This window comes from Toxotes jaculatrix, chromosome 5 (genome assembly GCF_017976425.1).
Source record: "Toxotes jaculatrix isolate fToxJac2 chromosome 5, fToxJac2.pri, whole genome shotgun sequence".
NCBI classification, from domain to species: domain Eukaryota; kingdom Metazoa; phylum Chordata; class Actinopteri; family Toxotidae; genus Toxotes; species Toxotes jaculatrix.
This window is the reverse complement of record NC_054398.1, coordinates 1970011-1997211: the sequence shown is the minus strand read 5'-3', so window position 1 is coordinate 1997211 and position 27201 is coordinate 1970011. Positions and strand designations below refer to the sequence as shown.

Below are 27201 nucleotides of genomic sequence, written 5' to 3'. Positions count from 1 at the left end.
ACATAAGAAATTCAAGATTTCTGGTCCCTTTTTTTTTTTTTTTTTTTTTAACCAACCAGACCAGTCGTGTATTTTCAATCCACGAGAGGCCGTGAACCAAGCGCTGAGCTGAGGGATGGAGGTCTACAGGGTGGTACAGCAGCAGGGGGAGAGATGAGCAGAGGGGAGCAGTTTGACCCTTCTGGTGGACTCAGGTGGAGGTGGGGCGAGGTGGGGGGTGGAGCTCTATCTCTCAGCCCTCCATCCCAAAGTCCTCTGTGAACTTCTTGACCTTCAGCAGATCCTCGGTGTTGACTGTGGGACGGGTGGTGGACAGAGAGCGCAGCATGTCCGACTGCAAAGGAACGAGATGCAAATCTTTTTTGTGCCACGCTGATTTTTCTCCTGTCTGATCTACACGGTTAGAATTCTCATATCTGAGGACAGGTTAAGGTACAATGGAGTTTTCTGCCTCAGCAGCTGGTCCCTGTGTCCCTGATGTGCTGCTGTTGTCCCCCCTGTCCCCTTTAAAAGCTGATTTCTGTCTGTAGCTTCCTGTCCAGCTTCGGCAGCAGAAACTCTTACCAAATGTTGTGTCTTGGATTTATTCTCAACAAGAACACAAACTGTTTCCCAGTCTTATTCTAGACCAGAGCACAGAACAGTAACAGGATGTACAGTAACACCCACACTGCCTTTAAAACCATTACATCCTTCTGTTTGTGTGTTTCCATAAACTGAACATTACCATCATCACCTGCAGTAACCTCGTTCCCCCACACAAACCACCTGTTCGCTTCCACTTCCTGAATATTTATCAGGAACCTCAGGTACCTTTAACACTTTGGAAGAAAATCTTCCTCTGAATTCAATTCAAGGATCATTCCTACAGTGTTCGTTAATAAAATATCTCACCATGCACACTATGGGTTCCAGTAGCTTATCACTAGGCACATCCATCCAGGTCATCTCTATGGCTGCAGGGTCGCCAGGGGAACAAGGAGTCAAGAGGTCGTCCACCATCACCTGGTTGTTGCTTCGGGATGGACCTCGAACCTGTGGGAGTAACAACCAAGAACCGAAGCAACAACATTAACACAACATGTTCAGACGTCATGTAAAAAGATTCACCCCAGCAGGGAGTCCACGGACCTGCTGGGAAGATTTCACGTTTATTTGTTTATGTTTTGTTAGTTTCTAATGAGCTCACCTTTTTGAAGTGTGTGGCAGACTGGACCTTCCTGACCGGCTGCATGAGAGCGTCCCGGACGATGATGCTGATGTCGGCTCCGGAGTAGCCGTCTGTTTTGCGGGCGAGCTGCCGCAGGTCGGCCTCGCTCAGGCTGTGCGGCGTGTTGCCCAGATGGAGACGAAACATCTGAGCCCGAGCCGGCTCCTCCGGCAGAGGGATGTAGATACGCTTCTCAAATCTGACACGCGACAAGAGGACAAGTTCCATTCAGTCGCACATTCACCAGCTGTTCAAAACACAAACATCGTGCAGGCTGCAGGCTTTTCCACTGCCTGGAGCTCCGTTTTAGACTAATGAGACTAATGAGAGCTCATTGGTGTCAGATCATAAACTCAACAAGATATGATACGAGCAATACAACTGTCGTTTTGTGGATACACTCAGAGTAAGAGAGTTTTCTCACTTGCTGATCGTCGAGGTTTTTAAAGATCTGAGGCTGTTTTTCCACAGCAGTTTTCTCATGAGGGTTCAAGTCTCATGTTTTAGTAAAAGAACAAACACCTCATAGTGTTTACAGTGAAATGTCTCCTCTGACTGACCAAGATGAATTAAAGAAGAGTTATTACCCCCAAAACACCCTGTTAACAAAGTCAGGATGAGACAAATACATCTGAAGCCATGGAGTATTGCAGTGACCTCTGACCTTCTGCGAATGGCAGCGTCTAGCACCCAGGGGATGTTGGTGGCTCCCAGCACCAAGATACCATCGTTGTTGTTCCCCACACCTACAAAACCAGAGAGCTTGGGTCAACATCAGCACGTCCTGCTTCCCTCAGTGTCCTGATTGTTCTCTTTGCACATCTCATCATTCAGCTCACCCTGCATCTGGACCAGGAACTCAGTTTTTATGCGACGGGCGGCCTCACTCTCATTCTCATTCCTGGAGCCGCACAGTGAGTCCACCTCATCAATGAAGATGATTGAGGGTTTGTGTTGGCGAGCCAGGTCAAACAGGTTCTTCACCAGCCTGGGAGACACAGCGAGAGACGGAGAAAATGAGACTGAGACACACACAGGGACAGCAACTTTAAATAAGGCTCAGTCGGCATAGGTGAGTGGAAATGGGTTTAATGTGAGGCGCACACATCTTACAGCCAATCATCAGACTCAGATTCAGGATGTGACCTCGCGCCTCACAAAGGTGTAAGAACTGCAGAAGCTATGTTTCTATATCAGAAGGTTTCTATATGATAACATTTCCTCAGATCACTGATGTTATTCATCTAAAAGGATTTCCACTCCAGCTCGACTGAAAAGCTCTAATAAAATGACTACAGGAAATAAACCCGTCCTGTTGTGTACTCCTTTACTACAACAGGTTTGTGACAGAGTCATTTCAGACACACGTCCCTGAGGAGGAGACGTACTTCTCACTCTCTCCCAGCCACTTGGACATTAGGTCTGAGGAGGAGACAGAGAAGAAGGTGGAGTTGTTGGCTTCTGTGGCCACGGCCTTGGCCAGGTATGACTTCCCCGTCCCTGGAGGACCGAACAGCAGGATGCCTCTCCACGGAGTCCGCTTGCCTAAGAACAGAGACCCGGGAGTAATGTTGGTCATACTAAGGTACAAATGACTAGGACAGAATCCCAACAGCCCCCCTAATTTCACTGTGTGATAATTAGGGGAGAGAACATCCAGCAGTACCTGTAAAGAGGTGAGGGAATTTGATGGGCAGGATGACGGCTTCCTTCAGAGCTTCCTTGGCCCCCTCCAGCCCAGCCACGTCGTTCCACCTGACGTTGGGCTTCTCCATTACAATAGCACCTGGACACACAGGTAGAACATGATTAAGATCTTAACATCCATAAAATGCACTGAAGAAACACCTGATGGCAGCCATACACCTGTAGACCTGGCACTGATGGGACCTCATAACTTTTCTGAACACAACACAACCCTATTTTTCAGAACAGTAACACACTGATTTAAGCCTCATGTCTTTCCACAGATAAGCAGTGCAGTGTATTCACAAAATAATGAATACCGCACAATGAATTTTACAGCCACGAGGAGTCCATGCACGTCCACTCACCCATAAGCTGTTCTTGCAGCTTCTTCTTCTCTGGGTTTTCACCCTCGCTGTCACTATCACTCCTAGAACGCAAACAGACACGTTTAAAGGAAAATGAAAATACAGTAAAGCCCATTACAGAGTTTGACACTTCAACATGTTCACGGACAGAGACAGGAAAATGACAGCGTACTTGTCATTGCTCTGTGCCTCCTTGACAGGCTTCTTGCCCTGTTTGTCTTTATTCTTCAGGTAGTCCTTAAGCTTCTCCGCTCGGTCCAGGTACTGCATGCATTTCGCTCGTATGCTTTCCTTTGCCTTGTCACTGTGGGCCTCATCTGAAGGAAAGATTAAAATCCAAGCAGTGATGTGAATAAAACCTGCTGTTTGTTCCAGCACAGGGGTGTAAAGGTTCAGGCAGGAAAGGTAGTTTAACTTTCTGTACGTCTGCAGTACTCACATTTGATGGCATGAAGGAAATATTCCACAGCATGCTGATACAGGCGCAAGGCCTCCTCATAATTCTTCGCCTTGTCTTCTTCTGTGGCTTTAGTCACAAGATCAATCGCTTTCTACAACAAATGCAGAGAAATAATGTCAGAGGACAGATGTAAGGCGGAGTTTGGGTGGAGACACAGAAACAGACGTAGGGAATATGCATGTGTTTGTCATCCTCATATCAGACTCCAACCAAAACAAAGCCGAAGTTATTCAGCTAACATGTCATACAGTAAGATCTTATTAGTTTCTTTAGCTCTACAACAAAATCCGCGGTGCTGCTTTTTCAGCCGATAACAAGAATTACAAATTTCCAGAACGTAAATCTATGTTTTATTTCATGTTAACCGTCTGTGAGCAGGTGGCACAGCCACAGCCCAGCTAACGGGCTGCTACCGTTATTTTAATATCCTCCAGCAGGGGTTTGACGCTAGTTAGCAATTAACAAACTCATGAACCACACAAGAATTAATTTAGATTATTATTCCTTCAGTATGTACTCAACATGTACACTAAGATTAGATGTATATATCTGTGATAATGTTATTTTCAAGACAATGGAAACGTTGTTCGCAGGTTCAGTTAACTAAACTGACTTGCAAACAATGTTAGCGGGCTTCGGCGTCAGCTGTTTTGCTAACAAGCTAGCTTGCATTCAACCTGCTGTACGGGCTAAGCCAAGCTGTGTCCAGTTGTAGGGAGCTAACGTTAGCCAGCTAATACCCTAACGTACCTGTAATGTTGACGTTGTCATTTCATCTCACTCTTCTGCTTATCCGCCCAGATTTCTATCCTCCCCAAGTGTGGATATGTGAAGAGATGCACCCGTTAACAGCTCTGTGTTGTGAGGTGACAGGCTGGCATGACAAAAGAGCGGCTAATAATGGCTAGCAAAAATGACAGCTCTGCACCGACCCAACAAAAACCACAGCAACACTGCGGCTACCAACAAGCTGGCTGGTACACAGACGATTTCCGGTTTAACCTTTCAAAATATAACACCAAATGACAACCGTGTGCCCTAAAAACTTACAAAATAAACATATTAACCAACTCAATCAAGAATATATTATGGATGGAACCTTCACTAAATTAAATTCTTATTTATTTCTGATCTATATATTATTATTACTATTACACATAAACTTCATTTGAAGACATACATTGACATTTTCCGGTCGTGCGGCTAAAACTAGCAACTTGACGAATGGTAACGACTACGACAGATGCTTCAAGGGACTGCGACTGGCACCACCTGGTGGCCATGTTGGTGCTATAGCAGCAGTACATCCACCATGAATGAAAATCATGTAAATATTGTCAACATTACAGCATTTAGCACATGAATCTTTCCAAAGCTTTTGTAACAGTTTTATTGGTGTATATTTACATTTGAGATTATTACATTGCTATCATACATTGTATACGGTATCTTGGAAGGAAGTCTAAAATACTTTGCATATGACAGGTTATTGCAGCAGCACTTTATCCTCTTGTGACTTTTCAGTTAAATGATTGTGTTGGACGCAAGCTGCCACAGATATTACCTTTGGTTCAAAAACCCCTTCTTTGAAGCATTGCTTTGCATAGACAGATAGCCACGATTTAAGAAATAAAGAGAAAGGAGATTAGAAAAAAAATCACTTGGAAGAGGAGAAGAGGTGTACATTCACAGGTTTAAAGGGGTTTTATAGATTAGTGCATCAAGCTCAAAGAGGGACGGCCTGTAGCTTGCTGAGTGTTGACTGATGTCAGACAATCAGATGTGTGCAGCAGGTTAGAGGAAAAATGATTCATATGAAATGAAAAGTGTTGTGAAGAAGTAGCATGATGGAACGCAACACTTCACTACTGCTTCAAACGTTGCAGGAAGACGACTTCATTTCAGGCCAAGCGTAACTCAAACCTCCCACGTGCACATGATGTTTAAGGGAAGCAAAGTCTGCTTCTCCTTTCCCACAGCCACCCATTAATCATAGCCTGAAAAACCTCCGTAAATCCAGGAGCTATATGGTTACACATGTGAACGCTTTCATAAACAAGCCAAAATAAGTTTTTCAAACCATCACAAGGACACGAGAGTCCAACATAGAGTAGAAGTCCTTCAGACGGGTCCCTTATCCGAGGACAGAATGCTTTTCCTATGTTACAAGGTCACTGGACACAGTGGTACATTGTCTGAGGCTCTGGTGAAGGGTAACTTTAGCAACATGTACCTCACGGTCATGTTGAAATGATTGAGTAAAGTCTCAACACAGGCACTGGACTGAACGGATGAACTGAAGGGAGGAGGAGTGTAATTAGTCTAACTGACCTCAAGTTTGGGGACAAAAAAAAAAAAAAATCACCTAATTTATTCATAATGTACCTGAAGCAGAGAGTGAAACAGATAAACAAATGGCTGTTCAGATGGTAAAAGTCCTTAGTTCTTAGTCCATTCACTAGTTGTTGTTTTTTTCAGAGCTTTAAACGGCATCTCACTGTCTTCATACTGGTGAAGCAAGGACTGATTGAAAACTGGAAAGAGACATCTGTGTAGATCAGGGTCCAGTTTCATTACATTGCTGAATGGAAACATTTTGGACTTAAGTGAAAGATAAAACCAGAAATCCTTCACTTTTACTTCTACTTGCAAACTGAGTAGATGAGAAATAGTTAAATCTAAGAGAGCTTCGTTTATCACTAACTGTTTCTCCTCTGATTTCTCTGATGTCTTGTCTACATGCAGCAGAATTTCTTTCCTGCTCATGTTTTCTTTTGTTCCCATTTCAGCCTATTTGCTATATTATAAATATATTGACTGTTAGGGTTTAATGATATACATCGGTACCTCTGTCATGTGATGGCCCACCATGAATCAACTCTGTCAAACAGTCCTTGAAACGGAGAAACGACGCTATGGAATAAGTAAAAAAAAAAAAAAAAAAAAGACGAGTAATCTCAAGAAAAGTGGAATGAGATGAACGGAGACGACGTGGTAGTGGACGTGGAGGCGGTAACACACAGTCATGTCATATATCATCATCTGATACAGAGCTCAATGTCAGGAAGTCATGCTATCATATGATATACACTTAAAAAAACAAACAAACAAACGACATAAAAACAAAGTAATATTGTTTACACTATAAGAGTAATACTATTGCTTGTGCATGTTGAAAGCTCAAAATTCTCTTATTGTGTGAAGTAAAAGGAAAAATGACGAAGAGTCTCTGACTACATGTGGAAAGGCACAGTTGGCGATCCTGATTACAACAGTAGTTTGGGATAATGCGCTGAAAGGTGAGTCTGTCAGACAGCAGGCACACTATCAAGCCAACACAAACACGCAGCACGCACGCACACGCGCACACACACACGCACACGCACACGCACACACGCACACACGCCTTTCTTCGTTCAGCGTAATCTCTGCTCAGTTAACTGCACTCTGACTCTAAAACAGGACTCACATGTCAACACAAAAACAAATACATTAAAAAGAGCCCAAAGTACATTAGAAGGCTGTCGTGGAATGATAGGCATAGAGTAAAAACACGGAGCGTTAACCAACCTGTGCTTGGCTCTGTATTAATTGTCTAAAAAAAAATCCTTCCTTTCCTTTTGGTAACACTTTGCTTGAAGCGCACTGAACGCAAACGTCACGGCATCTTAGCTTAGCGTGTTTTTGTTTTTTTTTTAGTGGATAATTATAATGAAATTTGATACATTATCACATGGAATGTCGTGAGATGGTGAATAGCTTTTCTCTTGCGTATCGGAAGTGACTTCCAAGCAAAGTGCCACCTCCTTTCACCTGATCTTGCAATACGCACGACTGCAAGAGGCCAATGAGAAGTTGGAAGAGAAGGCACGTTTTTAAGACAATCAACAGTTCAACTCCTGGGTTTAATCTTCCCTGCAGTGCAACCTCAGGCCTAACTTCAGCTGTGAATGGAGAAACTGGGGAGAAAAAAAAAAAAAAAAAGGTAACCCCCATCATCAGCACCTGGGCCCGTCCCGTCCCGTCCCGTCCCGTCCCGTCATCCACACTGCTGCTGCTGCAGTGGTTGCCTCACGTCAGCAGACCCATACGAGTGAGCTTGGCTGACAGGAAGGAGTGGAGGACAAACACCACGGGCTTTGGACCAGAGTGGAGGTCAAATACCTGGAGGGCGAAAGGCAGGGAAGAAGTGAGGGAGGAAAACAGAGAAAAACAGGCATCAGCTCTGGGTGGTGTGGAGAGCTCTGTTTCCATCTGTAAACACCAGGAAGATTTTCATGTGTAAAATAATCTGCAAATATATGCACTGAAAGTAAAACTGTATGTATCATGACTGAAAACTGCAGCTGAAAAAAAAGGCGTGTGTTCAAACTGAAACAGATTTCAGCCACGGTGCCACTCATTTCACATCACACCCCTTTAACACAGTCAGACTCGTGTTGCTCAATAGAAAAATAAAAAAACAGGATGAAATTGATGCAGAAAAATATTCCTTTTGTTCCGCACCTTCTTCTTCCTGGAGCCTCTATTACCCATAATGCAACAGTCTGGTCAGAGACTGGTGTATTTTGCTAGTAGACGCTAATGTAGCCTGAAGCTTTCGAGCCTCGAGCAGAGGTGAGAGTTGAGGTCTGATAAACTCACTTGTGTCTAACTCCTGATTTATTTTTTTTTATCTTTAAACTTTTAGTCTTCAGCCCCAAACAGTTTATTTGTCTTCAGGCAGCAACATCTGGAGCCACAAACGAATTTCTTCAACTTTTTTCACACATGATGTGAACTCAACGGGAGTTTACATCACCACAGTGTGAGGTTACGAGGAGCATTTGTCCTGAAAACTCTGCTGATGTTGACTTTTTGTTTCGACCTAATGGCTCAGAGTCAGGCCGTGGTTGTTCAGTGTTTGTGTTTCTTTGCAGGCAAAAGCTACAATCACACTTCTGAAAGGTAACTGAGATTAGGAAATCATGAAATCACGTGTGGGAAATGATGTGTACCAAACAATCACAACATAATCAATTAATCATGAAAAGATATAATGAATCCAACTGTTTTCCCACAGGAGCAGAAAAGGGTGTAAGAAGTCATTACACTGCCTTTTTCTCCCTGGATGTAACTCACCATTTCTCCCTCCGGACCCCCAAAGTCAAGGTAAAGGTTGCGTATTCCGTCGTCAGCGGACATTTTCAGCTTCTCGTAGGGGTATCTGTACAGCACGGCGCCCCCGGCTGGGTCGGCCGGCTCTCTCGTAACAGTGAAGCCCTTCTCATAGTGCAGCGTCAGCCGAACATCCTGCCTGTTCAACGTGCAACCTGGTGGAGGGGGTGAGAGAGACGAGCTTAAGAATAGCAGGTGTACGGGTGAGAGGGGGTGAGTAACACGTATCAGGACAAAAAGTCAGCTCCTGTAAACAGCAGCCTACATTTGTTCCTCTTTACGTCTGAGAGGGACGTTGTCAGCTTCCTATTTTTACACACCAGTGATAATAACTGTCTCTTAATAAAAATAATAATCATAACTTCCTCAGACAAAGACAGCATCTAAATTAAACTGGATGGGAAGTCCCTCTCTGCTGCGGGCCAAAGACGAGTGGGCATCTTTCATATTAAAAATCCAGCCTGGTGCAGCTTTAACTGTGAGGTCATTTGATCCGAAAGCATTTCCATGTGTGTTACTGTAACCTGAATACGCCCGAATGTTCCCGCACAACTGTGTGTTTGTGTAGCAGCAGGACAGGGAAGAAGAAAAAAAAAAAAAAAAAAAAGGCTGAGGCTTTCCAGTGCTGTTCCTGCAGCCAACCATTGTTCTGCACAGAGTGGAAACATTCCCCTCCGCTGGCTCCCACTTCTGCTTTTCCTACACAGAGCTGCTCTTTCTGAGCTGGTGCACACGGCCAGTTACTGTCAGGAGCTTCCTGTCACAGTCACACGGCTCTGTATTTAAAGGCCTGTGTGCACATCAATATTCTATCTGTGTTTATCTCGAAAAACAAAAAAACAAAAAAGCTACAGTGTACTGGATTTTGTTTGTGAACAAATATTTGCACTTGACGTTCACTGATGATATCATGGGCAAGGTGAACCACACTGCTCTCTGATACACAGAGGGAAGTAAAGCAGCATGTGTCCTACTGAGAGGTGGCGGACAAGAGTACAAATATCGCCAAACTGCATATTCGTACAGTACTGAAGTAAATGTGCAACAGTAAGAGATTCACAATGTTATGATGGATTTGGGGGGCGGCACGGTGGTGCAGTGGTTAGCACTGTCTCTCCTCACAGCAAGAGGGTTCCAGGTTCGAACCCCGGTCTGTTCTCCCTGTGCCTGCGTTGGGTTTTCTCCGGGTTCTCCAGCTCTTCCTCCCACAGTCCCCAGAAAACATTAGGATAATTGCTGCTGAATAACACACTCTGTATAAATCAGCCCATAAACTTGGTGAATTGTGGTACTGACCCACAGCCTAATTACCTAAAGCACACACACCCCTACACTCACCAATCGAGACTTCTTTGATGAGCTCCGCGGCAGCGTGTGCCCCCTGCACAAGGGCTCGCGTCCACGAAGACAGATCCCAGTGGGTCTCCACTCGAAAGACATGGGACTCGATGCCCCGGCCCGTGCCTGTCCGAGTGGCAAACACCAGGTCTGACCCCTGGGCGGGAGACCCCCGCGCACTGCCAGAATGAACCAGTCTACAGAAAGAGAGACACACACACACATGAACGTACAGGCACACTTCATGTCCTCACATCCACAATCTGCATCGACAAGACTCCTGATCGGGTCTGTCCCCTGAAGCTAAATAAGATGAAGTGGATGTTGATATTTGTGTTGTCTTTAGTTTTTTTTACAGGTGGGGGTTCCCTGCTGAAGTCCCCCTCCCTCCCAAAAAAAGTTTCATTTCTCACTGAGCAGTTTACCACTGGCCTTGCTTTTGTTTTCGCTCTGACTAACTGTAAACCTCCTGGTACTTCCCACGACGTGCAGTTTGCTGAATGTATGTCGATGAACAGTCCTTAACAGTCAGCTGAGGCGCTGCTGGAATATTCACTGATACACTGAGGAGAATCAACTCCATACTTTAAAATTGTATTTTAATGTCAATATAAACGTCTGTACTGTGTGAGGCTTCGGCTGAGTCGTCCCGCCGCGTCCGTCTGTCTTTACCTGGTGGCTAGCAACGGGTGTGTAAGCAGAGGCATGGACCAGGACTCTCTGTTCCACGGCACTGATTCAAACAGCAGGATGTCCTTCTCCGTCAGCGCCATGACCACTGGCCTGTACTGCTGCCGTCCACCTTCCAGCTGGACCTGAAGAAGAAAGTCCGGAGCAGATGTCGGATGTCAAAGGAAGTTTCCACCAAACACTTTACATTTAAGAGCGTTTCCCTGTGGAAATGGAGCGTATTTATTTCAGGTAACCCTGTGCATTGAGCACACGGATTCTGCAGATCCATAGTTCACTTGTGCTGATGACACGTAAACCTAACTTCTTCAAAATGAGTAGAATATTTAAAAAAAATAAAACTATTACAGGGTATGTGTGGAGTCAGGCCTGAATTTGTGAGAGAACTGTTGTAGAAACAGAGCAGTGTGTGTTTGTCTGAGTCACAGTTGAGAGACCGCAGTGTTGATAGAGCTCAAGCGAAAAGCAATGACATTAAAGCAGCCTGTGTGTTTGTCAGTGCAACTGTTGTGAGTAGGTGGGCTCTACAGGAAATGAGAGTGCAATGCAACGGAAACTTCCATCGGTGTTTCCTGTTTGACCTCGGTCAAGATAAACATCCACACACATTCAACGCGACTTTGAACGAACACTTCATCAAAGTGAAGAGATATTATTCGGAGTCGGGGTCTCGTTCCTGGACGTGAGCTGAGACAAACCCCGGTTTCGCTTCTCAGCGGGCACGTTTAAATTTAGGACCAAAGTTAATTCAAGAAAACACGCTCTTCCTGTGTCGCTGCTGCAAGTCGTGACCTCAGAGCAGAAATGCCAGCCTGTGTGTGTCTGAGGTCTGGAAACACACAGTGACGTAGGAGTAACGCAACAGGCAGTGTAGCAAACTGAGCTGACAAACCACTGATGCCATTTCCTTCTGAGAGTGATGTGTTTCAGCCGTGTGCTTCTCAGAAATGATAATTCACCTTCTTCACACATCCTGGCATGTACTGGGCCGAAGGTAAGGAATCAGCTGCAGCTGATGTAATCTGCCACCAGCGTCCTTCGGCTTCATATTAAAGGAAAGGTTCCACATGTTGGGGAACACACTGACTGGCTTTCTTGCTGAGGACTAGATGAGACGATGTCTGTGCACTTAGTTTAGCACAAAGACAGAAAAAAAACGGGAAACCATGAAGTTGCCAGACACTCAGCTGACACTCCAGGAAGTCACTGGCTCGGCCAGCAAATAACCCACTGTAGGCAGACAGAGCCTGGCTGGCTGCGTCCTCCTGCTTCCATTCTTTGTGCTAAGCTAGCTCTAGCTTCATATTTAGCATATCTACCTTATCTAATGTTCAGCAAGAAAGCAAATAAGTGATCATTTCCCCAAGTGCTGGACTCTTCTTTAACAAGGTGCCAAAAAAGGAGAGATAAAAGATGATATACTGAGTTTAGCAAATCAGTTGTAGGTATTTTGCCAAACGGTACACAGATCGAAAATGAAAGGGGTTATGGGAAACCGACCCTACTTTCAGAAGTGACCTTTAAGCGGATCAATGACCAGCTCGCCATCCAGCAAGACACAAAAGACGGTTTGGCAGCTGCTGCAGGCGCATTTCTCCACTTTTAACAGAGGTGGTGCAGCATTTTCCCTCTGCTTCCAGTGTCTGAGCTAAGTTAGGCTAAATGTGCTGGACTCACTGTGTCTTTTCAGCAGAGACCTCGACATAAAATAAATATGAAAACAGAAGAAAAACATAACATTAGATTGTGATTTCTAAGGCTGGAATTTCAAACGGTGTTACTGCCTTTCTTTTTTTTTTCACTGAACAATTAGTTAAGTTACAGCACAAGACAACCCATTTGTGTTGTTCTTGTCTTAACATGTTCTGTGATGCTGCGTGGAATCGAACAGTCTAGGATTAGCAATAAGCCCGAAGCAGCAAAAAAAAAAAAGTATTACCACATGGAGGGATGTCACAAGGGACAGGGAGCAGCATAATAACCTTACAACTGTTTGATGGCCAACGCAACACACTAAAAGTCGTGTATGGAGAATGATCTGATTCTCTGAAATATTTTTAGAGAATAAGATAATTTAAGCGAATGTGTAACCACATGTTCTGCAGAGCGCTCACCACAACTACTGCCTGTACACTCACTCTACGGAGGTGTGTGAGTGTGTGTGTTAGCTCACTGTGTGTGCAGCAGCCTCTGTAGTTTGTAGAATTTCAGTGGTGTTGGTACCGACCACAACATTTCTGGCATTGTGACGTCCCTGATCACGTGTGTAACACAGCACACAGCCGGCAAACACTGCTGAAAGTACCTGTTCAGCCAACCACCCGATGTGTTTGAGGTGAGGGTGTGTGGAGGTCGAGGACGAGGCCCCTAGGTAGGCGTTGATGTGAGCCAGGGTCTGTGGCAGCAAGGCGGCAATGTTGGTGTGGATGGCAGTGAACCAGGAGTTGGCAGTGGGGCCGTCTTTGCAGCGCAGAACCACCGTGTGCTGCCCGTCTGGGGAATGGAGCTCCAGGAGTCTGAACGGCAGTGAGGACATTTGTCAATTTCATCAGCACGGGACGAGACAAAATCACGTGAACACCTCATGAGAGAAGATGATCAATATACTTGAAACAAGTTGTAAAATGTATAATTTTTCTATGTAATTCTGCTTGAAGCTTCCTGTTTTAACGTTGCAGCTGCATCAGTATATATATATATTCACACCATTCAGAATATAGCACGTTTAAATTCACATGATAACGTCACAGATTTAAAGATTATTTTGGGGTCTGAAAACATGTCGCATTAGCTTCTAGAAGTTCCCGTCTTCACTGTACTGTCACCGGATCAGGTTTGATCCTCACAAGCTGCTGCATCTGATGTTCTGTGATCCAGTGGACACCCTCGGTGGACAGACTAAGTCACCTGAAGTCATTCTGATTGGTCTGAGCTATGACTGAGATCATGCTGCACCTGTCAGGTGCTAATCTTCATAAATAAAATGGTTCTGATGCAGAAAACTGAACCAAAGGTCCAAAACCGAACAGTCTGTGAAGGCGTGTTCGTCCAAAAGCTGCTCAATGATTTAACATTTCATTGAAAACACAGTGGAACACAGAGACAGCACACGGCAAACACAGGCACACTGCACCAAGAAAGAGGAACAATGATAACATCTTAAACTAACCAACAATACATGACATGCACAGTATACGAGGTTTACATAGCGCTGCTCAGCAATTTAATACCACCCACCTGTTGCAGCAATGTTTGCACTGGAGATTTACTTCATAGCTAAAGTCCTATCATAAGGTCCTGGCATTGCGTTTTTAACCAGCTCTACATGTCGCAGGATGTTTTTCATATTCACGCCTTAATCTTTCTCTGGATGCTCGTCTATTTAATATCCACAACCACAAAAGGCATTCTCGTCATTATCTGTCTCAGAGCAAACATTCCAATCTAATGAACAGAAGTCAGACACAGGAAAACACACACACACACACACAACCACACCTAAACTCCCACATACTCAGCTATTTCTCTCAAACACGCACACAAACACCGAGGAGTCTCGTATCAGACCTGTTCTCCAGATCTGGCATGGTGAGGTTCCTGCTGATGAAGCACATCCTCAGGCTGATGACCTTTCTGTCTTTGGACGAGGAGGAGCTGCCGTGTTTCGGCGACCCCGAGTCCTCGCTGCCGCTGTAGCTGGGCGACTGCGGGCGAACGCCGTCCCACGGCAGGTCGGCCACCAGGGACGGCTTCTTGAAGAGTGGAGAAACCTCGCGGATATACTTCACTGTGGAGGAACACAGGAGAGCGTAAGTACCAGCTGTTGTACATCCAATGCAAGGTGATGTTACTGAATGGCTCCCAGTTACAACTAATTAGTATACTGGTTAATGGGACATTTTTTGCTAGAGACAGAAAATGTATAAAAAATTAAATTAAATAAAAATTAATGTGGAGATTTGTTGCTTTTCTCTTTTTTTTTTTTTAAATCACTGTAAGTTGAAACAAGAGCCAAAACTCAGTCCCTTCAAGTTTCCCTAAGTATCAACACTCATCGCCAAACTGAGTAAAATCTTTCACAGCTACATCAGAGCCACAGATAATCCTTCTTATCATAATAGAATAAACACACCAGTTTGTTGCCGTTTGTCGGGCTACAGCAAACCAGAGGCCGAGCCAAAGCACGACAGCTGCTGAATATCTACAGACCTCGAGCAAATAGTGTGTGGATAGTTTGACCATGTGTGGGATTCCACCCAATAACACCCAGTCACTCTGCATATATGGTGCGGCCAGCCATAGACCAGGCCATCAGGAAACACTCTGGGATGTTTTCTGAGAGAAGTCAGCATTTAATCTGCTTTTAAACACACTTGTGGGCCCAGTCAGGGTAAGACTCTTTAAAACATGGCTGCAGAAAGCTGTGGTTTGGGAGAGAGACTGAGCGTTTGTCTGACCTGAAGTTTAAACGTACCTAATTGCTAATACAGTATATTTTCCAAATGAAAAGGACACTGATCATATTCCAGCCCAGAACTTGGAACATGAACAGTTCCTTCTATCTTCCAGCACGTCTTTAAAGGACATAATGCTCCCCTGTGTGAAATTATCTTAGAAAAACAAGAGTTTACTTGGCTCCTTCCATGGATCCACTTTCCAAATTTGGTCCTGCGGCCTTGTACACCTCCCGCCCCCGCTGGCACACAGCTATCTTCGCTCGCATTTGACATGACCATTTTTATCTCCTCTGCGTTTCCTTCAGTGCGAGCTCTCTTTGTGTGCACAGTAAGAGTGTGTATGAGAAATGAAAGAGACTGAGAGTCTGAGCGTGTGTGTGTGTCTGAGCGTGTGTGAGCGTGTGTGTGCGTGTGTGTGTGTGTCTTGGACCATGGGGTCGGTCTGCTCTTTATGAAACCTGAGACGAGGCTCTCAAGAGGTGAGGTCATTCTTGAATGTAGACTGAGATATTAGGTTTGTGAAGGTGTGTGTGTGTGTGTGTGTGTGTGTGTGTATGTGTGTGTACATTACACTGTGTCAGGCTCAGAGTTAAAGGCAGAGCTGGTGGTAAATGCTGAGGCAACAAACCATGGAATCAGGCCTGACGTTCACTGGTCCTCCTGACCACACCACCCACACCAACAAGGTCTGGGATCAGTGAGTGTGAGAGCATTCCTGAACGATCGTGTATATGTCTGAGGGTCGCACAGAGGAGGACGTCTCTGCTGCACAGGCCTACTTTCAGTCTGAGAATCAGATCTGGAGCACAGTTGTACAGCGGAGACATTTCCCCTTCACAGGCCTGAGGCTCTCTGAGATCGTACGTGTTTCTGTCTCCTTCAGCATGGCCCGGGACACATTTACATACACGCTGCCAAAAACACATGTGGACATATGCAGCCCTGACCGCCCCCTGAATGTGGTCTGAGTCATGGGATCAAATCAACGCGTCCTCAGTGTGTCTTGGGTCACACTTGTACTGTCCACTGTGATTGGATCACCTGAGATGCAAGTTAATGCCAAGTGTAAACAAGGACATAGATACAAGAGGGGACAGTGAAAACTGATTCTGAACACTGATCTAAGTTCCTGATCTCTGTCTGTTGAGGACGTACTCTGAGTCCAGGAGCTGACACAGCTGAGTCTGCTTTGTCCTGTCCGTCTCTACCTGCTCACACTGGATAAACAGCTGCCTGCAGGTATCAGGCCGATGAATCAGTTCAGTGCAGGAAGCATTTCATACTGACGGTCCACAGCTGTGTGGGACGATCTGAGCTCTGCAGGTTTTGCAGGTCTTGTGCTATTCTTGCTCAGCTTTCCTGTTGGTGAAATCGTGTTTAAACTCTGCATTTTAAAGGAAAAAAAAAAAAAAAGACATCATCGAAAATTGTGAATCAACCTCAGGCCTGGAAAAACGGAGATTTGATGTTTTTCATCTTGATGGTGTGTTTAGATTGGCATTAGGACTTTCCATTTATTTCCTTTAGAACCAGTAACTCTTCCTCTCCACAGTGGGTCCCTCTCAGATAAAATGCCTTCTCCCCTGTCTGTCTCTCGTTTGGTTCTGTTAAAAGAACTCATTAACTCTGTCGAGCCTGTCACTCAGCTCCACTTCTGCTTCTAATCAGGTCTGTCCACAGAGGACGACCAGCTCCGTGCACGTGTACACGTGCTCGCACAGCTCCGCCTCCGTGTATGTATCTACGCTAATGTGTGTGAGGGAGACGAGATGCCAAAGATGCCAACCAGCATCCTATGAGACCAGTTCATCTGCCTCCCTGCATGCCTCACTGAAGAACAGAGGGAAAAGGAAAAGGATGGACAAAAGACAAAAGAAGAAGAGGACAATATTTAGAGGAGGATGAGGAGGAGGATGAGGCGGAGGAGGAGGAGGAGGAGGAGGAGGAGGAGGAGTGCGAAAGGCAGAAGAGTCTGACTTGACACATATTTGGTTGCGGCCTTAGTTGTGCCGCAAGGCTACCCGTAAAACTACCCGCCTTCAAACCACCTTCCTCTCTTCTTTCTAACCACACACACTCACACACTCACACACACACACACACACACACACACACACACACACACACTCACACACACACACACTCACTCACACACTCACACACACACACACACACACACACACAAGTAATCATCTTATAGCGCGGCCAAAATAACAAAATAATAGCTTACAGAGCAGCATGTCAGGCAGTCAGACCCTGGCCTCTGTATTTTTCCCCTAAAACTGCCCAGAAATTCCCCTGTGGTTTGGTCCGCTCTGCTCTCATTCCTCTCTCTCTCTCTCTCTCTCTCTCTCCTAACTCCTTTCTTCTCTCTCTCTACCCTCCTTCACGCTCTTCTCCTCCATCGCTCCTTCTCTACCTCTCTGTCTTCAGCCCTGTGTTTCTCAGCCCTTCTTCACCCTTCTCTTTCCTCTGTTCCCTCTCGCAGACCTCTCCCTCCCCACCTCTGTTTTTTCCTTCTTAATCTCGTCGCTCTTTCTCTTTTTCCCTCTTCCCTCAAAATCTGTTTCTGCCAGAAACATAATGAGAACAATGTGTTAGAAAGCAGCTCCAATACAGAAAGCATGTGTGTGTGTGTGTGTGTGTGTGTGTGTGTGTGTGTGTGTGTGTGTGTGTGTGCATACTAACCACATGCACATACATTCACAGCAGCATGTATGAACATTTCTATCACAGCTCACTTTCTCATCTCGCTCAGTTTTTACAAATCATTCTTCATTCATTCATTATTATAAATTCATTATTTACAAGCTGATAACTGAACTTATGCTGTAATGTAAACCAGCTCTTATTTAATTAGGATTTAACTGCTTCTTTATTTTGCGGTTGGTGACAGAGCTGAAACAATCCACAGAAACCTGAGTCACTTTTCTAGAAGTAAAAAATGACACAAACACGATCTGGTTGCAGGTTTATCTAATTTTGCCAAACTGCCTCATACATCAGTGAAAACTAAAAAACTCTCACTGAATAAATTATAGATCAAATACAGAAACGTTTCCTGACAGAAAACAGGACGTTTCTGATCAAATAATGTGAAAAAATGACAATATTACAGCGCGTTTAACACCATCCTGAAGCCTGAAACCCAGCACGTATCACAGGTAAAGAGTCTCCTAATGCACAGCATCATTGTCACTGCATTACTGATAATCCCACTGACAGTTCGTCAGCGTGTGGCTGTTTGTTTGAAAACTGTGTCTGAAGTTGGGTATTTCATTTATGTTGGAGATGACGGGCGGCTCTCTGAACCCTGTCCAAACCTTTCCTCCACCGCACACCCACACCGACACTTTCCTCTCCACAGACGTTACACAACAGGAGACGATGGTCTGACAAATACCACAACACATCATGTAGAGATTGTGCTGAACTGTTTCCACAGAGGTAGCTGTCTCTTTAACATCTCTGGCTGCGGGCGGTGTTGCACCGCAGTGAGCAGGACTGAAGTCACAGGCTGAGCCACACACACTTTCTATATGGTTATTATTCCAATAAATACATTTTCAATTTATAAAAATGTACTATATTGAAGACATCCTTTTGATCGAGCAATTATCATAAACTTGCTATGTACCTGTCTCTCTATGACTAATGTCAAATAAAAAATAAGCAAAAATTGCATAAAATAACTATATTACTATATCTACTACTACTTATTATATCTACTATATTACAATGAGCTGTGTACTGCCACAGCCTAAACACACACAGATGCCTACATACAGACTGCATGGCAACATGATCTCATACTACTGTGATAAACTCTCTCTCTCTCTCTCACACACACACACACACACACACACACACACACACACACACACACACACACACACACACACACACAACATCATAACAAGAAAAAGTATTCCCTTGACCGCTCAAACAGAGTCACACCTGCCCCCTCCCCTTTGTTGTCCTCTAACCTGGATCAGTGAGGACAAGCCTTTGGGAAATCAACGCAGCTGAAGCGTAAACACATGAGTGTGTTCATCGGCAACCTCACACCGTAACATGTATGAATTACATAAGTCATTTCCATAAAAGTCAGAGTATGGCCTACAATCTAAATATGTGTGCCAACAAAACAAAGGATAAAGCAGATTATAAACAAAAATAACCACATTCATCACTGTCCACTGCAGTGACTGTTAAAGATTACAAATGTCAGCCCGTCATGTTGACAGTCGGGGCACAGATTGACGGTGGTTTAGCTACAGTTGGTTCTGGCTCAGAGGAAAGAAGCTGGATGGCTCTGCTCGGGGGGGTGGGGTGGGCTCTGGTTTGGTCTCCACCTGAGAAATTCCACAGCAGCATCTCTTCACAGGAACAATGCTGTGGTTACTCTGGATGAACGCTTTAAATTCAAACAACTGTATATCAGGCACAAAGTCATGAAAACTGCCTCTGATCTGTGTCTATACTGTGCATCATTAGCAGCGACATATTACAAGTATTACAAAAGTGCTTTTTTTGTTTCCATCCTCAGCATTAACAACAGCTGACTTCAAGGAACAATAACAACTGGCATGAATCAGTTTTATGAGGCTTTTATTCATACGAATGCGTTTGATTTGAGTTTCTGTGACATTCCAGAAGTTGACTTATAATTCTCCTGACGACTGGAGACCAGAGACATATCTGCAGATGGATATCAAAGGTAATGGAGTTCACGCTGAGACAAGAGCCGACGAAACTGGCGTGGCCTATTTCAGGCTGTGCAGACTCATGCTGCGTGGCAGCTCTCACCCCGCGAGGACAGCAACCAACGCAGCAAACGGACGGTCGGCTAGTTTTGGCCTCGGAACAAAAGAAAAGAATTGTTCTTAGTCAGGGCTGTCCCCGTTTCATCAATAGCCTCTGTGTCTGGTATGTGCTGTTTTTATTCCTCCAATTACTCTCACAAAGGGCCCGTCCTGCGTCTCCTCCTCCTCCTGCTGTCCTGCACCACTGACCAGCAGGCTAACCCAATAAGACAACGGGGACGGCAGCAGCAAACTTCATCGGATCATTTGGAAATATGGGATATTGTGTCTGTCAGTCAGCTGGTGGGGAGGATTAACCAGCGGCGTGTCATGTGTGGGACATGTATGTCATGTGTTAATGGGGCAGTGTAAGAGGAACTCATGCTCGTTCCTATGGTCATGGAGAGTGAAACGATGGTGGCCCTGAAGGTCAAAACACAGAGTTTCACAAAGCAAAAACGCAACATAATCAGCTCTGAAGCTGTTATGGATTAGCACACAATTAGCTCATTAGCACACAGTTTCTTACTTTTAAATGCTCTGGAAACAAAGCAACATAAGATATGATTTGGAGTCGTTCCTATCCACCTAATTAATGTTAGTTCAATATTCACTCTCTTAGCTCTGTTTTGGTCTCAACCAACTCCTGTAAAATCCTGTAAATCCTTTCAAAAAACACAAAAATTAGATGCTATGTTCACCAGCTGGTCACCAACTTCGTCCGTCTGCCATTGGAAAGAGTTGCCTGCTGCTACTGAAAATGAGCTGTGGGCCAGAAAATCAAAACATTAAGCTGAAAGACGCTAAAAAGCTCTGAAGAGCTGAAGGGAATTGAAGAGTCGGTGATAATTCTCTGCGGGTTCATCACTATGAGTGACAGCTTTCACATTACACAGTCACTTTATCCACTGTTCACACAAAAATATTGATTAGTGCAGCTTTAAAATTTTAAATTGTTTTCACTGAGCATCTTCAAACAAGCTTAATAATGTAGTGCTAATGGTGTCTGACGAGATTGGATAAAATCTGATAAGACTGAATCATCCTAAAATAAGATAAGGATTTTCTACAATTGCCATTTGTGCCCTGTGGCTTTAACAGTTTAAGAAAACCACACGACTGAGAGCAGTAAGTTCATGTGCAGAGTAAAACAAAGACAATCTGAGGCCACAGGCAGCTGTTTCATTGAGGTGCTCGTGCTGAATAATTACAGCCATGTACAGAATGTCTGGGCAAACCCACTCAGGCAAGATGCTTCTAATAATTTAATGGTCTGATCACAAGCCTCATTTAAAAACAAGGCTCTACCCCTCCATTACATCCATCACATTCTACAGTGTGTTTCTTTACTCTCTCCTCCCACATCCAGCACCAGCAATAAAAATCACTGGAAGTGGCAACAGCGGAGCAGCACGAATCACGGAGCCGCCAGTGTTGACCTTTGCCCTAAATACGCACATGGAAACGGAGGTCAGGAATGTGGGGCACCTAAGCTAATTGTGAGAATATCTGGGGGTTTGTGCGTTGTGTACACGGCACGGCGGTCTGGAAACTCGAGCCTCGTTCTGACTGACTGGCGTTTCTTTCTCAGAGCAGCGGGAGCCAAGCAGAGACAGAGGGCGACTGGGAGGAAGAGCCAGTCCACAAACAACACAGCTCACTGCCTGTCAACCTGACAAACAGTGACAAGCTGCTGATACATTCCTCCAAACAGAGGCCGATGTCTGGACTGCGGCTGCGGCAGGAGGCGGCGCATCCTCCCCGTCTGCGCCTGAGGGTTGCTGGAAAGGTTTCTGATACTGATGTCACTTGCAACAGGCCAAACTTTTTCTCGCCGTTTGACAAAAGCACTTCTGTTGTGTTGCATCCTGTGCAACAACTGCATGTTTCATTTGTCTGTTCGGAGAGAGCTCCATCAAACGGCTGCAAAAACAGTAACGGACTGTAACAGCACAACATTTTGGATCGTGTCTTATTAGGGAAAACTGACGCTGGCTGCATTGTTAAAGAGTCAGCCACATTCTACCTCCGTTTATTTTGAGAGGTTCAACACAGACCTCATTTTGACTTGAGTGGAAATGTGTCACACATTGATCAGCTCCTACATTTCCTGCTCATCAGTATTCACCCACCGTTCATTCCAAACCATTAAACACTGCATTTAGCTGTTCCTGGCCCAAAGTTTCCAGACCCCAAGGGCTCTGTGGCCTCTCTACCCACAATTCACTGTTTTCCACTTTTCTAAAGATTGAACCGTTTCACATCAGCACAGTTCAGAACTCATCTCCATGGAGCTCAGTCCCATAATGAGGCAGTACGTATCTCCTAACACATTACCCTGCTTACAGTGTGCTACCTCCATCCAGGCTTTTTATGTGGACAGTTTGGTGGAATGCACACCTAACAGTGTTCAGCAGATCTTGTACATGAAAGCTACGGATGTGTGATGCACTGATAAGGATTCTTGTAGACTAAACCCATGTCAATAACCAGCCTCCAACATCAGACGATACTGAGCTGCATTAATCAATTTTGGCCACTAGGGGCAGGAAAGCGCCCACCGGCTAACAGATCCTAGACGCCATACCAGCTCATAATCACGACTAAGGTGTCAACTTATTAACTTACATGAAGTAACATTTGAAGTTGTGTTTGAATCCAACATTCACTCTTCTTTTAGCTCTGCTTTGGTCTCCACCAGCTCCACCAATAACTGGCTGTGCAGGGAGCTACAATCTGTGCCTGTCTGCCACTTAGTGCTGGGCAGACAAGGATAACATGGTGTTAATTCATTCATTTTAAGAGCAGCAGTGTTCGCTGATTCTGGCACTATGAACAACCTCTTTCACGTTACACACAGTGCTCTGATTCACTGCTGTAGTCCAATTATAATTATTGATCAATGAAAGGAGTTCAATTAAAGATTAATGTTTTCTATTGCAATACCAAGATTGCAATTCTTTCACTCTACACTGTTTTTTTTTTCAGTTGTATTAGACAACAAACTCTAGAGGATCTTAAAGGAGCTAATACCACAGTCTGCTCTCTATCAGCAGTAAAAAATGATTCTGCATTTACATACAAATAATGTTTCTTGATGAATAAAATGTGGAAAAACTGGAGCATGAATCTCAGACGTACATTTCACCCTTTTGACTTCTGTCTTTTTCCACACAGTAAATCAGACAGTGGTATTACGTGGTGTTTTGTTTCATTTCCTTCTCCTTGCTCCGTATGTTCCACTGCTGTTGTTCTGGACATTTATCCAGTTGTACTTCGACACTGTTCTGCTGTAAACTTTCTCTTTCGATGTAACTGGTTATATTCTATTTTTTGCTGTCACAAACATGCTGATTTCCACACAGATCATTATATTTTCTTCTCTCTCTCTCTCTCTCTCTCTCTGCCTCTCCTGGACAGTGCCACTGTAGGCACACAGAGACAAACAGGGTTGCCAGGTCTGCAGCTTTCCTGTGGAATCAGGCTGTTTTTGAAGTGTTACCACAGGCTGAACTCTTTGTCCGCTGGTGGAGTAGACCTGTTTTGCATGCAAATTACATTAACAGTATCTATAAATAAAAATTGGAACAGGGCATAAATGAAATTATTGATCTATTTAAAAGCAGTGTATTTGGTCTGGCAGAGGCATATTTTGAGTTCTGGCACCGGGGCTGGTTTTGATTGGCCATTGTGCAGGTTTTGTCAAACAGATGTGGCAACCCTGAAGCCAAATCTCATCTTCTCACATTCACAGTGACGTCTTATCTTTGGTAACTCTCAGTGATTCAAATACACAGAATACAATGTGAGTAACTCTGGCTACAACCACAACTGTGGTTACTTTCCTGTTTACACTAATCAAAGGCTTTCTGCTCTGTTGATATTATTTAAGCCCCGCTCCTCCTCCTCCTCCTCCTTCTCCTCCTCCTCCTTCTCCTCCTTCTGGCCATAGATCAACTAGGACTGAGAGTGTTTGTTTATGTCAGTGTGTCTACAGTTGTAACATAACATGTTACTGAAATGATGTGGCGTGTGGTGAAGGTTACAAACCCACAGAACATGTATGGAGTATATACAGAAAGTTCACCAAACCTTTGTGATGGTACTGTGCATTATGCTGTTAATTATTTAAAAAGATCATGTGCTGTTGAATGTATTGTGTTATTAGAATAACAAGGACGTGGAGACTGAATGGACCTGCAGCTGTTCTTGTGTTTAATGTGTTCTGCCATTATTACAAATGGGCACAAAGGAACATGTGACACATTTCCAGATGTGGTTTAAAACTAGTTTTTGTTTCAGTCTCTGTATGAAAACCCACTGCAACTTCACATTTCGTCTGTGTGGTGGAATAATAAGTGCCACACCTTCTCTAACTGAAACGACACCCATGTGAAACGGGCTTGTGCATAGAGGTGTGCGCCCAAACCACAGGAGCCTAATCTCGGCCTTCGCAAATCCCCGCTCTCGCGTTGGCCAACTTACCCTCCAGCGTCACTTCTTTCCCTGCCTTCTTCAGCGCCTGGACCGCTAGGTCGTGTGTTGCCTCCCGGAGGTCGTTCCCGTTCACCGACAGGATCGCGTCGCCCACCCGGAGAGCCCGGCTCTGGTCAGCGGCGAGCCCCGGGAAGATCTTGGAAATGAGGATAGGCATCCGGTTCTCGCGCCCCCCCTTTATACTGATCCCCAGCCCGCCAGACTCCTGTTTGACAACTCGGACTTTCCGCACAGCTTCCGAGGAACCGTCCAGACTAACGGGGAAGTCGCCTTGTCTCGACCCAAAGCTGGACCCGGGACTGCCGTAGCTCGAGCTGGGACTTCCAAAGTCAGAGTTTGTGCCGTTATTCGGGTACTTTCCAGGGCTGTTTAGACCATAGTTGCCGTCGTACTGACCCCGACTGACAACCCCGCGCCCCGGGCTGGCGCTGCGCCCCCGACCCCCGTGGTTCGGACTCTGGAGCTGGTCTTGACCCGAGGGCGGACCGCGGCCGGGGTTCCCCGGACTCGTTCCCGGGTCGTTTCCGTTCGACATGCCATTTCGCAGGCCCGCCGAAGAGTTGCTGTAGTCCCAGTGATTGCCCCCCTGCCCGGTTACCTCCGCCTCGGCCGTCAGAGTCAGCGTTTCGCGGGTGAGTTCGGCGGCCACTCGGATCCAGCGGTCGCGGAGCAGGAGGTCCAGCTGGCCGTTTTTGTCCGCTCTGGTCCAGACTGCCATTCCCGGACGGTTAGCCTGCTGAGCCGCTTTCACACTGAACTCATCATCAACTTTTTTTTCCTCTTTTTCAGAGCTGCGACGAGGCTACACTGGGCCGCGTCGACACACCCACTCACACTGTGAACTGCGGGGAGAGGGAGAGGAAGACGGGACTCCCGAAAAAAAAGAGGGAAAGAAAAAAAGAAAAGAACAACCGGCTGCGATGGGCCAGCCTGAGAGGGCTTGTTGTTGAGTTCAGACTCTAAAGCCGCTCGACTTCCACCGTAAAGTTAGAAACAACGAAACAGGAGAAGAGCCGCTCAGACCTTTCAAAATAAAACCAAAGACGGAAAACCACGAAATCGAAGTAGCTGATTAAACAGGACCAAAACAAAATCATCTGCAAACACCGTATCTCCCAGAAATTATGTAGACTCTACTTGAAATAAAATAATATAAACTAATGATAAAAGGCTGGTTGTCCAAACAAAGTGGTTTTCCTTCAGGAGTCACTAAATAAAAACTAAATGATCAGTCTGGTTTTCAGAAAACTAATGAGTTTTCTGAAAACTTTGATGTGTTTCAGCAGCTTAACATGTATTACATGTGTAGAATAAAATCAGAAATTAAAGAAACAACATTAAAAAGCTATGTACACTCTATAGTACAGTATCCAAAACTTCAAATATGTTTGAAAATATTTGCCAGTCCACTTACATTCACCTCTGGCATGCTTATTGTGGTATGGGCAAGAGGAGCCCGAAGAAAAAAGAAACTGACAGTGATGCGTTCATCGCAGGTGGATCTTCAAGTCCACACAAAAGCCTTAAAATGGTAATGAATGAGAAATAAAACGTTGACGGTTTCAGTTTTATACTTTTATTTTGAAAGCAAAATCACCCAGCTTCCCCTCACATTCTACCTGATGCAGCGCGGCTTGGCGCGGTTTGTCCGTCCGAGGAACGAACTCAGCGCCGGATGACACAGTCGACAGCCAATAAACACGTCGACCTGTAGATTATTTATTCATGATGACTGAGGCGGGGCGTCCACTCACGCATTATGGATCCACCGAGCGGGGACAAAGCCTGCTTAAGTTCACTCACTGTGGAGGATCCATCAGCGGACACTGCTGCAGACTCAGGACTCAGAGTCATTTCCATCAGCAGAAAGTCAACAGACCTATTACCTCGAAGCTGGAGCTAAACAGTGTCCACATTAGGGAAAAAAAAAGTTTTCTTTTTCAGTTTTTGTTCTTCAGACCTTCTTCTCTTTGGCTGTTTCTCGTCCATCTCTCCTCTCTTCAGCACGTTAGCATGAGTCTGTCAGAACGGTGTTTTGTGGCTCAGTCCGAGTCACTTTGTTCGCTCCTCATTTACAGAGCCAGAGCTGTGAGATTAGAATCACTGACTGTACTTTTAAAATGAAAGTTCATGCATTTAACTACTTCCTCTTTTTCAGATTTTTGTGATGTGGCCTAATGTAGATGATCAGTGTTCACCAGGTGTAACTCAGCTGTAAAATCCTGGACGTAAAACATCATTTCAGTGGATTTTAACTGAATAACAGTAACATCAGGCTGCACACACTCAGACTTTCCCTCCAGTGGAGTCACAACGTGGGCCCTCGTCTCATGTGCCTTTGTTGTTCACCACCAGCAGAGCTGTGACAGAATCACATCTGTGGTCAGTTCACCTTCATACATTTTCTATGAAAATGCAGCTGCTGCAGCCTGCATGTTGGATTAGCTCTCGTACACATAAAGAGATAACGTGCTGCATGAGACTGGCAGCAGTTTCTATTCAGAGCAGACAAAATGTTTGCAGCAGTATCAGT

At 45.0% G+C, this 27201-nt stretch overlaps 2 protein-coding genes across 2 annotated transcripts; both read right to left on the bottom strand.

The window, feature by feature from the left end:
* Nucleotides 1–78: 78 nt before the first annotated feature.
* vps4a (vacuolar protein sorting 4 homolog A) lies at nucleotides 79–4662 on the bottom strand. The gene is made up of 11 exons (XM_041038952.1): nucleotides 4475–4662; nucleotides 3704–3815; nucleotides 3437–3581; nucleotides 3265–3326; nucleotides 2877–2996; nucleotides 2599–2755; nucleotides 2050–2198; nucleotides 1875–1956; nucleotides 1190–1409; nucleotides 895–1035; nucleotides 79–334 (listed from the first exon to the last, which is right to left on the bottom strand). Exons 1-11 carry the CDS (start codon nucleotides 4493–4495, stop codon nucleotides 233–235), a joined length of 1311 nt encoding a protein of 436 aa, XP_040894886.1. The 5' UTR covers nucleotides 4496–4662; the 3' UTR covers nucleotides 79–232.
* A 1457-nt stretch (nucleotides 4663–6119) lies between these two features.
* sntb2 (syntrophin, beta 2) lies at nucleotides 6120–25624 on the bottom strand. The gene is made up of 7 exons (XM_041038618.1): nucleotides 24657–25624; nucleotides 14477–14696; nucleotides 13215–13425; nucleotides 10892–11034; nucleotides 10220–10416; nucleotides 8846–9036; nucleotides 6120–7888 (listed from the first exon to the last, which is right to left on the bottom strand). Exons 1-7 carry the CDS (start codon nucleotides 25384–25386, stop codon nucleotides 7796–7798), a joined length of 1785 nt encoding a protein of 594 aa, XP_040894552.1. The 5' UTR covers nucleotides 25387–25624; the 3' UTR covers nucleotides 6120–7795.
* Between the last annotated feature and the right edge of the window lie 1577 nt (nucleotides 25625–27201).

Coding starts and splice junctions, on each gene's coding strand:
- sntb2 (XM_041038618.1), bottom strand. CDS start 25,386: ATGGCAGTCTGGACCAGAGCGGACAAAAACGGCCAGCTGGACCTCCTG. Junction 11,035..13,214: donor TCGGGTGGTTGGCTGAACAG/GTACTTTCAGCA, acceptor TTTCTTCTTCAG/GTCCAGCTGGAAGGTGGACG. Junction 7,889..8,845: donor GGGGTCCGGAGGGAGAAATG/GTGAGTTACATC, acceptor TTCGCCCTCCAG/GTATTTGACCTCCACTCTGG.
- vps4a (XM_041038952.1), bottom strand. CDS start 4,495: ATGACAACGTCAACATTACAG. Junction 3,582..3,703: donor TTTCCTTCATGCCATCAAAT/GTGAGTACTGCA, acceptor TCTTTCCTTCAG/ATGAGGCCCACAGTGACAAG. Junction 2,997..3,264: donor GCTGCAAGAACAGCTTATGG/GTGAGTGGACGT, acceptor CTGTGTGTCCAG/GTGCTATTGTAATGGAGAAG.